The following is a 13,487-nucleotide window of genomic DNA, read 5'->3' as shown; positions in this document are numbered from 1 at the left end:
TTCACCTTTAAATGTTCTGGATTTTATATTTTTGGACAAATAATTTATATGAATGAGATTTCACATAGGAGACCTAGAGAAAGAGTTTTCTCGTAGACAGGTTTGTGGTAACCGTGGTAGGAAAGCTTTGCCTCTAAAGGACTTTGATACCTAAAAAGTAATGGTAAAAATGATTTCATCTGGATATAATCGTCAGTAAAGGATTTCTGAAATATGTGCATGGTTCCTAACCTAAACACTCTACATCTCTTTAATAGGATCGACTTGGATGCATTCTTTTAGGCTAGGTCTAATATTGGTTATTTTGTATAAATGATATTAGTAGAATTTTAAAGGGTAGTATGAGATGGTAAATGTAAAATATTTGAAATTAAAAGTTTTGCACAAATGCAATGTAATTATCATTGCTTCTGTTGTTAGTATTATATACCCACCATAAAGACCAATACATTTGAGAAATAAAAGTAAACTCTATGAAATTTATTCCTGGTAGTTACAGATAGCAACAACGAAAGTTCACAGTGAAGGATATTTGAGAGAGGAAATTATTATGAAAAGCTGTTGATTTATTTTGCATTTTTTTTCTGTGGACTTACCTTACAGCAAAAAAAAAAAAAAAAAAAAAAAAGGGAAACTTATTTTTTCCTTTTATCTTGCTAATTGAGTACAGGAAGGTTAATCCACCTAAATATTTTTACAAGAAAGTAAGGGGATAAAATAAATCTGTCTCAGAGCATCAGACTAATAATTTAATGTGAATACCAGTAATTCACCTTGCTTTCTCACTTTTTCATTGAACAATAAAATTTAGATGAATCTGAAAAAGGAGACGATACATTATAAATCCTTGCCAATATTTAGGTGAGCTCTGGCTTGAGTTAACAATATAAATAACTAACTTTTATATTTCACTGTGTACTAGGCATCACTCTAAACTACAGCAACCCTATAACATGATAAGTGGTGTTACTGTCATCCCATTTAATAGATGAGGAAACTGAGGCACAGAGGTTAAGTAATGTGTCCAGGGGTCAAGGAACTGAAAGGTGGTGGCTGAGTCATTTTCTATCACAATTTTTATGTTAAATGGTTACATTTTAAGTGTTTGTGAGCTTCATTTCTATCATGAATAAATGTATTCCTTTATCATCCACAGGCTGTATGTTTGAAAAGGGCCCCAGGCAGTTCTATGATGACACCTGTGTTGTCCCAGAAAAATTCGATGGTAAGTTTTACACTTTGCCTCAAGTTTTGATTTTTCTAAAGATGGAGTGATTACTTTCGCTTCTTCTGAAAACAGTGGACGTCCCTACTTAAAGATTCCTATGCACATAATTCATCATGCACTTTATTTTAGCTAACGTTGACCTATTACAATTTATCTCTTCCTTGCCCCAGTAAGAAACCTTTTCTTTTATGTTAGGGGAGAGTTCATTTTTGGAGAAATAGCCAAAGAGCATCATTCTTGCTGAGCTTTGTGTAGCTTAAGAGGGGGCTTTCCATTGCCCTGCTGAGCACATGCAGCTTGTTATTCGAGATTTATTGAAAGCTGATCCTGTAATTAACAAAGCAGAGCAGAAAACGTGCTGCTGCGGATGGACCAATGACTAACGCCGCCTCTCTTCTTTCATTGTTCATGAAAAGATGCATTATGGAACACAGGAACAACATAACTGCCCATTTAGTTAGTGATTGTTAGTCCCCTTTTTTTTTTTTTACTGGGGAAGATGTATGTTACTAATGTAGCATGACTTCGTAATTGCTTAAAAGGGAGTTAGGAAAGCATTACCTTTTAATATCACTTGCTATTGCAATGCAAAGGTCTCAGATGTTAGAAAAGGGTGTCAAGTTAAATTGAATTTTTTTTTTTTTTTACAAAGGTGACAAAAGTTGGCATCTTTAGGAAGGTTGGGTAAAAAGTAAACAGTTAATTGATTTAGTGGTTCTTCAGAGTGGTTTTCATATTTCCTGCTTTGATCGTTTGACAGGAAACGAGCAGGGGCCCTCTGATTAACTGCACAAACTTTGGGGATCATGGGTATAAATACTTGGGTGCTCTCTAAAGTTTTAAATTGTCATTATTTAAACAGCAATGTACATGCTCAGATTGCTTTTCAATTTCTGATTAGTTGCTTGAAGATTACCCCATCTTCCCGAGCTTTCTGCTACCCTTACCCTTCTCAGAAGGTCTGGTAAGTCTAGGGAAGATCTGCTTCTTTATCCTCCTTTTAATTTCTAAATTCATTCAAAGTCAAAAAAAACAAAAAACTATAGGAATCACATTTTTGGTTTTATTCTACAATAGATGTTAGCTTTAAGCTTTGCATTTCAGAGGGGTGAACCGTACTATTTAGCAACATTAGCAGAGCATCAGAATTCTTAAAATACAGCATTTTCTCTTAGACAAAGTATATAAAGCCTCTTATTCTTGGAATGACCTTCATTAGTTTCTTTCGTGTTTGGTGAGCTTCGTATTTTCAGAGATCTTGAAAATTAGTAAGGGCATATAAGGAAGAAAAATATCTCAAAATTATGGACAGAATTGCAATATAATCTGACAGGCCAAAGTCACACTAATATTTAGGGGACAAGCTGCCTTGATTATTCCCTTCGACTTTTAAATACTCTTAAATTTTACACTAATAAAGCATTTTTTGGAAGATAGTATTTGTCTTGTATTTTATAAGTAATGTAGAACAAGAAGAAAGAAAAATGAGGGGGTTATTTTTTCACTGTACATGGTCAGTGTGATGAGTCACATTTATAGGCAGAAGCAATATAGAGACTATAAAATTTAAGTGTTTCACTCTATCTGCATAATTACTCAGTTACTCCCATAAAAAAAAACTGTAAATCTCAGAAGGAAAAACTGAGATAAATAAAACTGTCATTGAAATCAATATGAAGATACACTTCTATATTATCATGTTAAGACCAAAACAACATAATGATTTTAGCAGCTATTGACTCACACATTTCATATTTTGGTTTAGGTTTTTCAAATGTTGCCCTTTCTGTAATTATTTTAAGAGGTATATGTCTCTCTACTGACCATAGGTAAGTTTTAGAAAGTGTGCAATTTGGTTTATTTTATAATTCACACTTAGTATGACTACATAGGCTTAGATATATTTTGTCTGAATTGTTTCTTTAGTGGAGAAGAGCAAGAGCAATTTATGCATTAACAATGATATATTTGCAGGGCCCTAGACACTCAATCCCCAATGTGAGCAGTTCCACATATTTTTGAGACATGTGGCTGGAGATGGAAGTAAATAATCAGAAGTCATAAAACTTTGTATTTTTTTTTTGTAAAATTAACATAACTGACCAGATTTATACCAGAAGCATTGCAACATGAACACCTTTATTGCTGTGCTCTATTTAACAGATTTTTACACTAGATATGAATATCAAATAAATGTAACACAAACTTTTTGTGCTTAAAAATACATACTTACAGAAATCTCTCGTGCATGCATTTTTAAGTTGGACTTTTAGAAAAAACAATAGCAAGTTAAATTCAAGTGAGTGAAGTACAAACGAGGTAAAGAAAAATGAGAGAGAATTTTTGTTACCAGTTGAAAAAGGAGTAGCTTTAGTAGGAAGGTATATGATGCGGTGAAGGAGGGGTAGTACTATGATAATGCAGTATGCCCTGAATTACCCACAAGATTTTCCTTATTTATATAAAGTGAAGATTACTTAACTCAGTTTAGGATACTATCAAATTTGCTTTGAAATATTTGCATTAAAATTTTCAATAGTCTGTCATGAGCAGGTCAATAAGATATTTATAAATTATAGTTTACAGAATTTAATTTGTATGAATCAAATGCCCAGAGCTTAAGATTGATTATTCCCTCTTCAGTGTTGCCTAGAGCAGTGGGTAATAGCATTAACAATAAAAGCAAAGAAGTCTGATTAGATACGATGGTTTTTAAAGAAGTCAATTTAAAAAAAAGATAGTTCCACAATATTTTTGTAAGTAAATGATGTGTGTCATTCGTATTGACACAGGATTTATTCTGCACCTGTGTTATATATAGTTATCTGTAAGTTTGTACAGCTTGCTCGTTTATATTCAACCATTTAACTATTTCAAATTCCTCTATAATGGTAATAATATATTTCATAAACACGCATAAAGTGGTTGATTGTGGTTTAACCATATTAGTGATTGATTTAATGTACATTTTATGTAAGATAGCATAGTATTGCTAATAATAGAAATTTAAAAATGTTTTAATTTAGGAGACATCAAACAAGAGCCAGGAATGTATCGGGAAGGACCCACATACCAACGGCGAGGATCACTTCAGCTCTGGCAGTTTTTGGTAGCTCTTCTGGATGACCCTTCAAATTCTCATTTTATTGCCTGGACTGGTCGAGGCATGGAATTTAAACTGATTGAGCCTGAGGAGGTTAGTTTAATAGATTTTAATTAGGACACTCAGACATGTTATAACATAAAGAAACTGACATATTTGATTAATATACCAAAAATGTATTCTTAATCATTTCAAGACTTTAGGGAAACTTTCTGAATTAAAAAGCATGCAGAGATAAAACATGTCTACCCTTAAAATCACCAATGTATTGCATGTTCCTTCCAGTTGTATACAATCCTACAAAACTGATGTTGGAGAAAATTAACAAGAGCATGCTTTGCACCTTTATTTAAGAATGTCTGGCTTTCTAAAGGAGCATCTGAATTAGAGAAACGAGGCAGGAGGGAGGTTTTATGGTCCTTAGGGGAGAGGAACGATGTCTGCAAAAGTCAACTGGTTGGGGGATGGGCGAATGATTCTTTCAAATTAGAAATCATTATTTGGACAACTTGGATTTTGTCATGAGGGTTGGAGAGGAGCATTTAGAGGCCAAAGTTACGCTCAAAAGAAGATTAGGGAAAAACAGCTGTGGCGAATAAAGGGATGCAAGGGCAACAGTGGAAAATTCTCAGCCCTTAAGTGTCTCTTACAAGGCACAGGCCTGGTAGAAACATTTTCCTTTGTCCGTGACACTTGTTCCAAGTCAGCTGGACTGGCATACTCCATTGGAAGGTTGGGATGAAGTTTAAAATGTTGCCACAGCACATAAAAAATTACTAAAATAAGAAGAGTCGGGACAGAGATAATACTGTACGGAGAAATGGAGGACACCTTCAACTAACTTCAATTGTCCCCTCCTTCCCACTCCCCACACACTAATGGAGTATTTCCATGAAGAATTTCTCAGTTCAGTTTTTATTCTTCCCAGAACTAGCTTTAGGCTTAAGGCTACTATTGTTCCTGTAGCATAACTCATCAATAGTATTTTGGACTGCTGATGGAAAGGTGAAGTTAATATCAAGTTGTTATGTCTTCATTACTAAAGATACTTTCTCTGCTACTATTAAAATTGACTGTAGTTTATATCAGCCAAAAAAGCAATGGAAGATTTTTAGCTAGCATACCTCCAACTGATTATATTAGGTATTGAATCTAAACACCTCAGTAATATTGAAAAATTCAGTAAGTTTAAAAAATGTTTGAACCCAAAGTGATTTTCATATACACTGAACATCCACAGCCTTGACTACTGGGTCTTGAATTTTCTGTCTTTATTAAACCACGTATTCAATTATAATCAGATAACATGCCCTAATTTGATGTCCAGAAGATAAGGTTACATAACTTTTTAAAATTTAAGAGATTATCTGACTCAAGAATGTACTGAAAGTATGAAATAAAAGGCACTGGTTAGAACAGTCAAGTCTCCTTCAGTTTATATCAATACTTTAGTAACACTAGAAGGTTAGTTTTGCAGTATCTTCCTTGCCCCACATCAAGCATGCACACACAGAAGACTCAATGTCAGTATTTGAAAATTTTCATTATCCAGGATGATGTTTGGGTGTTTGAATGCTGTAGTGTGTTTAAAATTAACTTAGCTGTCAAAGAAGATTAGTTTTTTCATAGATACTCTTAAATGATGTAAGTGAAAGAACCACAAAAATGTTAAGCACTAACAAATTGAGACTAGAAGCATTTAACAATGTAATTTGAAAGCCCTTTCGCATGATGGGAGTGTGTGCTCTTCACCTCATGGAAGATGTTAATAATCACTGCAAGAGTTGGTTCATGCTGGAACTGAGCACATTCTACAGAGATTTGTATCAGTTAAACAGTTATTTCCCTTCACCTGTGATTAAAATAAACTGAGCAGAGGTTTTTGTTGTTGTTATTCCTGCCATATATTTGTTAAGATAGGGAACATTACTGAATTATGCCAGTATTTCTTGATCCACTCAGAAGAAGAAAAATTCTTTTGCAAATGATTAAGCTTTTTATATAGCAACTGTTGACTTTTATGATGTTCAGATTTGAATAAGTAGGGGATTTCACCAGATGACCATTAATTTTTGTCAAATTCTGAGTTACTGTGATTTTTAAATGGAGGGAAGAAGTAGAATTACATCTGTTCCATACAACAGACTGACATTTAGACAACTCTTCTGTAGCAGCCTCATAAAGTTAAACAGAGGCTGGATAATTCAGAGTCAGTAGAGCATTTCCAAATAATAACTAACTCAATGGGAATTGTGCAATAAGCACTGAATGTCTCCTAAGGCTTTTGTTCAAAATGAAACATCCCATATCTGATTGCTGCATTGCTGACTGTTGCAATTACTTCCATCAGGCAATGACTGTAGGGTCTTGTTTAAATTTCTTCTTTGGAAAGGGTTTGTGAAATTTCTTGTCTTTGTGACCTGTGGTCACCCTGTTCCCTCTACTGCCTAGCAGCTCATTGGGTGCCTGTGTCAGCACAGTCCGTGAAAAATGTCTCTGAAGCCATCTTATTGGAATTACTGATGGGCTCCCTTTCTTTATATTTCATCTTGCAGTTTAAAATGATATTGAGTGAGACTCCAGACCTGCACAGATTATCTGCTCAGTGTGTTTAGGGTAACTTTAGAAAACACATAACATCTCTTTTTCTGAGATATTTGAGATAATGAAATATTATTTTTGAATTAGTCATGACTCCTAGGGAATTGTTCCAGGAAACAACTGTTTGTTTTTTTTTTTTGAGATGGAATCTCACTCTGTCACCCAGGCTGGAGTGCAGGGGTGCGATCTTGGCTCACTGCAACCTCTGCCTCCCGGGTTCAAGTGATTCTCCTGCCTCAGCCTCCCCAGTAGCTAGGATTTCAGGTGTGCACCCCCACACCCAGCTAATTTTTGTATTTTTAGTAGGGACGGGGTTTCACTATGTTGGCCAGGGTGGTCTTGAACTCCTGACCTCAGGTGATCTGCCCACCTCAGCCTCCCAGAGTGCTAGGATTACAGGTGTGAGCCATTGTGCCTGGCCAGGAAACAATTATTAACATAGAAAGTCGTCTATAAGACTCAGTATAAAAGTCTTCTGATGAAATTGAAGCTTGCTAAGCTGGAAGAGTTACTAGAAAGTCTGATAGCCAGGCCGTGATTGTTATTTTCAGGTTCAGTGTTACATATTCAAGCATGATATTTTAAAGTAAGTTGAATAATGCTTGAACTATTACATTGTCTTACTTAATTTATTTGACGATAAGGGTGAATGCCATAGTGCTATCATCTTTTTACTCTCTTCGCTAACAACTTAAGTTTTCATTTGAAGGCGTATTATTACTCTCTTCGCTAACAACTTAAGTTTTCATTTGAAAGCGTATTATAAGGAAGTCACTGGAAGTTTTCCCACCATTTTTCCCACTCCATATTGGAAACTATGCCTTGACTTTGAGTGGTGTCGGATATGGTGGCGATTGGTCAGTCGTATGTGAAGGCTGAATGAACTTTCTTAGTTGGTGGTTGGTCTACCTGGCCTGGAATTATTTATGCTGTTAATTTAAAACTTTTGTCTTGTCTGCAACTCTTAAGCATATTGCTCTCTCCCATTTACCTCAACTCTATTAGGAATATCACACTAAAACAACTCTAAGAATACATTCTATTGTTTTTAAATGTCCGCTAATACCCGTGATGCTGAGAATGAGCCGGCATGAGAAGCGTCAAACTCTGTGGTATTTTTATTTTTATTTTTTATTTTTTTATTTTTATTTTTTCTGCTCTAATACTCTTTTAATGGACCAAAACAAAGCAAAACATGACCTATCTCAACCAACAATTACTTTCTTTTTTTTTTTTTTTATTATACTTTAGGTTCTAGGGTACATGTGCACAATGTGCAGGTTTGTTACATATGTATCCATGTGCCATGTTGATTTCCTGCACCCATTACCTCGTCATTTAGCATCTGTGGTATTTTTAAAAATCATATTTCTCTCTCCAGAGACCTCCACCACATTGTCTTAAAGTTGTTGTATTTTATTTTCTAGGTGCATCCTGGTGACTTTCTAGAAAATAATCATTTATAAATGAATAAGGATTCAGAAATTATTGTTTAAGGAGATACTAATACTTTATTTTCACATCCCCTCCAGGTTTGCATGTAGTTTGGCTGCTATGCTTATTAAAGGTTCACTGATGTCCATAGTTACGTTTTTGAATGAAATATTCTTTAGAAAATGGCTTTCATTTCTTATTGCCTCCCCCCAGCCTCCCCCCCCCACTTCAATTCACTATTGCTCAGAAGATTTACATTAAAAAAAGTTTATCTTTGGAAAATTAAGATGTACCTGCCACTGTGATTGTCTGCTGGGATGTATGATGTTGTCCCTGTTACATCACATCTCTCTACTCTTAAAAAACATACTGATGCATGTCATTAAAGTACTTTATGTCTTCATTCAGAGAATAAAAATTACTGAGACAGAAAATAGCTAGAATCAGTATTTCTAAAAAAAAAAAAATACCTGGAGAAAGGTTATTACTAATAAAGCGAAGAGAGACAGAATGATCTCTTTGAAAAGCATTCTATTTTAGTATATATTACGTAGCAACAACTTGGAATTTTATGGAAATGAAGGCACTCCCTAGCCCTATTAGATAATGTCCTCTTGGGGTTGCCCAGGTTTGCATGGCAGCTGCAGTTTCTTCTCAGACTAATAAAAAGTGGAAATTAATGAGAGAGTGACTTTAGCTGGGGTAGGAAAAGCAAGGTACACTCTTCTGTATACTGCTTTGGCTAGCCTGGGGTGGTGATGAGGTAGGGATATTATACATTGAGGAGAGAGGATTTTTTTTAAAGTGCTATTGAAAAACTCTTAGATACATTACTCCTCCAAAGCCACATAATAAAAAGCTCTGAGTTTTTTTATTAAACAACAGAGTAGACATTCTGCTTTAGAGATTTTTGTTTGTGGACTCATATACATGGTGACCTTTTCCACTTCCTTCTTATTTTTAGCATCCAATTACTGTTCTCTGAATGAATGCTTAATTCATCAGTTTAGTATTGCCCACAGTTTTATTCTGCTGCTGCTTTAGGCAATAAAAAGTATTTGCAGTTCGGCTTATTAATTTGTATACTGTTTCCTCTGCTACACACATTGCCACTTGTTCACTCTTTCATATAGTATTGAGCAGAGTATCTTTTTTCCTTTGGCTTATCATAACCTCAGTAAAACACCTTTACAAGGAGATCACTAAGCTGCTCTTTATCAATAGTTTTTGTCTGAAAAACCAAGAAGGATAAAACAGACAGTATATCTCAGAATGAAAAACATGCCTCATTTTGGTGAACTGTAGCCTGTTCATTCCTGTTGTAAAAACATTTCCTTATTTCCATTTAATTTTGTATCCAAAACAATAGTGACAAATAATTCTATTGTGGTGTTTCAGAAGGATCACTGCACGCCTGGTTTAAAATACAAACCAGGCCAGGCGCAGTGGCTCACGCCTGTAATCCCAACACTTTGGGAGGCCAAGGTGGGTAGACCACCTGAGGTCAGCAGTTCGAGACCAGCCTGGCCAACATGGTGAAACCCCATCTCTACTAAAAATACAAAAATTAGCCGGGCGTGGTGGGGCCCACCTGTAATCCCAGCTACTCAGAAGGCTGAGGCAGGAGAATTGCTTGAACACGGGAGGCGGAGGTTGCAGTGAGCCAAGATCGCGCCACTGCACTCCCAGCCTGGGTGACAGAAGAAGACTCTGTCTCAAAAAGAAAAAAAAAAAAAAAAAAACCAGGACACAGGAAATCCAGATTACGATAGCTCTTGCCACTTTACTTATATCCTTGAGTTGGACATTTTTGTGGGTTTGGAAGTAATTAATTAATTAGATAATTTTTATGAAATATGCTGATAAGTTAATACTTAACACTACAATGTAATTCTGTTTTGCGGCAGGTGGCCCGACGTTGGGGCATTCAGAAAAACAGGCCAGCTATGAACTATGATAAACTTAGCCGTTCACTCCGCTATTACTATGAGAAAGGAATTATGCAAAAGGTGAGCAGCTAATACAGCATTAAAATTCATTGAAATGTTGCACATTAATCTGCACGTCATACTTTAAACGCCACATATCGTTGCATTGCTGAAGCAAGGTTTTCACTCATTTTAACAAATGCTTACCTCTTGGTTTTGGTATTACAAGCCTTTCTATGTATAAATGCATAGACATTGTAGACAAATGTGTAGTGATATTGTATTCAGAATAATAGGCTTTCTGGAAGGTCCTACTTTGCTGCACATGGTTAAAAAAGATTGTTTTAGTATTAATATCACATCTATCTTCAGAAGTTTTTATGCATGTTGTCTACAATTATATAATTTTGAAATGCTTGCTTTTGTTTATAGCCATAAAGAATCTTTAGAATAAATTTGTTCTTTTTTCTTGTTTTGATTCTTAAAACAGACATTTCTTTTTCTCACTTGTAAAAACATTTTTTTCCTTGCCTCAAATCTTGCCTAGTTTTATCATCTGATAGTTTGACATCCCAAACCATTCATTAAAAATGAACATTTGATCTCATTTGGTTGGTGGAAGTTCAATATATTTTATTTCAAATGAGCTTCCCATAATATTTGAAAGTAGCTTTTTGTTTGTTTGTTTGTTTGTTTGTTTGTTTTGAGACAGATTCTAGCTCTGTCGCCTAGGGTGGAGTGCGATGGTGTGATCTTGGTTCACTGCAACCTCCATCCCCCAGGTTCAAGCAGTTCTCCTGCCTCAGCCTCCTAAGTTGCTGGGACTACAGGTGCGCACCACGCCCAGCTAATTTTTGTGTTTTTAGAAGAGATGGCGTTTCGCCATATTGGCCAGTCTGGTCTTGAACTCCTGACGTCAGGTAATCTGCCTGCCTTGGCCTCCAAGGGGCTAGGATTACAAACATGAACCAATGCACCCGGCCAAAAGTAGCTTTTTAAAAAAGAGTAGAGATAAAACAAGTGAATTACACTTAAAATAAAATATAAAATTTTTGAAGAAAGGAATAAATAAATGAATGAAGATAAAACGTGGATATTTGTTGTTATCACACCCTTTAGCTTTACAAGTGTACAGAAATCTAATTGCTTTCACTGTGAACCAAGTCTGTGATTTACCTATTATGAACGTTACAGTTTTATTTTGTATCATTTGTTTATTTTAGTGTTTGTAAACATAGTTACATGTTATAGATTGTGGCACATTTTTATGTCACCATAGTTATACCGAGAAAAACTAGACCAGTTGCTACATGAAGCTTATTAGAGCAGCGAAAAATAGCACTGTTGACTTTCCTAGAACATTGTCTATTAACAAGAGGCATATTATCTCAGTGCTCTAGAATTTGCTGGCTCAGACGTTAGAACTTCCATGATCCTTAAAAGAAAAGGCTGACTTCGATTTTCACTTGCTTCCTGTTTTCTGAATCACGCCTTCAAAATGTATAACTGTTTACTACCTGCTCCTCCTGTCTTTTTCATCTCAACCCTGGGGTCATTTCTAATTCCTCCCTTTCTCTCACCTACCTTTTTGTAGTCAGATCCTTCAAATACATTCCATTCCTTTCTTTTCACCATCATCTTCCTAATGCAGGGGCACATCACCTGGGCTGTCACAGATGGTGCTCAGCAGTGTCCCTGGGCAGTATTGCACAGTAGTAACAGATAAGGCAGTCAGGAATTAGAGTTGAATGCTAGCCTCTCACCAGACTACATTCTTGAACAGATTATTTTCCTAGTAAATGGTGGTATTCTTACCTCATTAAAGTTGCTGTGATTATTAAATGAAATAATGTACTTGAGATACTTTACATTGTAACTGGCACAATGTAAAGTATCTCTGAACTCCTGGGCTCCAGCAATCCTCCTGCCTCAGCCTCTTGAGTAGCTGGAACTACAGGCTTGCATCACTGCACCCAGCTAATTACATTCTCAGATGCCTACCATTCTGATGTTCAAGTAAATTCTAGTATAGTCATTCAGAGGAAAACTAGGCTGTCCTTTTTTAAATAGCAAAAACTATGATGTTGAATTATATATTTTAACATGTAGGAGAAAATATTTATATGGCTATATTTGTTCATTAACTTAAAACTTTGTGGACATATGTGGTGTATGTAATACAGAAAATTAGAAGATTAGAGAAAAATAAAAATAACTTACATCTGAACATGTTAAAAAAAATTGAAAACCAGTAATTAATTTTAGTAATACGGAAGAAGTAAGAAACAATGGAACGGTGTATGTTTACCTTACAGACAATGCCTATGTGTACTTCTATTTCAAAATTAGGAAATGCCTAGAACAATATATACCAATATGTTAACAGTGATTATATTCTGGATGATATAATTATAGACCCTTTGTTTTAACTTAATTGATAATTTCTAATTTATCCTTCAGAATCCCCATATTACTTCTGAACTTTTAAGAGATAAAACATAATTTAAATATCCAGCCATTGAAAGCACAGCTCTAAAGCTATCTTCTTGTTTACTTTTGATTTATCTCCCTGGAAAAATTCCTGTTTTTTCTGTCTGTCTCAGTGTTGCATTTTGGCCATACTTAATGTACAGCATTTTTCACGTTAGTACTTCTATTACTCATAATGGAAGACATCATTCCCCTTGGTTGGTTGTCATCCCTTGTTCTAAACTCAGTAGCATTTAACATAGTCCAGCAAATGAAGTAGTAGCCCTAAAAATGTTTATTCAAAAGCAATACAGAAGGAAGCAGTGAGGAAAGGCAGAGTCTTAAGAGATCGTATAAGCTTAATTACATGTTACACATTTTAATTCATTTATTACATAATTTCTAAGTATAGCCAATAGCAACCCGTCAAAGGAAGTCCAGTACTTAAAGCAAATGTCTCTTCCTCCACAGCCCCAAACAAAACAAAGCACATTATAAAACACTCAGAGGTATGCAGGCCATTTATTTTATTTTATTTTTTCTCCAAATACTTTGAACAAAGAAAAAAATAAAGGAAAACTAGGATTTACTATCTCAGTTTTGTTCCTGATAGTGCCTATTTTTATGTTTATGGTCATTTCATCATTTCGCCTTTAAGATCTTAGTTTTCTTTGTATGAAGGACTAAAGTAAATAAATGTATGCCAGACTCCTCTTTATGGCAC

General features: G+C 35.2%; 1 protein-coding gene across 10 annotated transcripts in view; it reads left to right on the top strand.

The window, feature by feature from the left end:
- ETV1 (ETS variant transcription factor 1) overlaps positions 1-13,487 on the top strand; it is a 98,357-nt gene that overhangs the window by 78,551 nt on the left and 6,319 nt on the right. For all 10 annotated transcript variants that reach the window (XM_003252579.3, XM_030822157.1, XM_030822164.1 and 7 more), the window contains 3 exons: positions 1,157-1,225; positions 4,255-4,424; positions 10,274-10,375. In XM_003252579.3, the coding sequence (XP_003252627.1) occupies positions 1,157-1,225; positions 4,255-4,424; positions 10,274-10,375 (341 nt within the window). The remainder of the gene's footprint in view (positions 1-1,156; positions 1,226-4,254; positions 4,425-10,273; positions 10,376-13,487) is intronic.

This window comes from Nomascus leucogenys, chromosome 11 (assembly GCF_006542625.1).
Source record: "Nomascus leucogenys isolate Asia chromosome 11, Asia_NLE_v1, whole genome shotgun sequence".
NCBI lineage: Eukaryota > Metazoa > Chordata > Mammalia > Primates > Hylobatidae > Nomascus > Nomascus leucogenys.
This window is presented reverse-complemented; position numbering and strand designations above follow the sequence as displayed.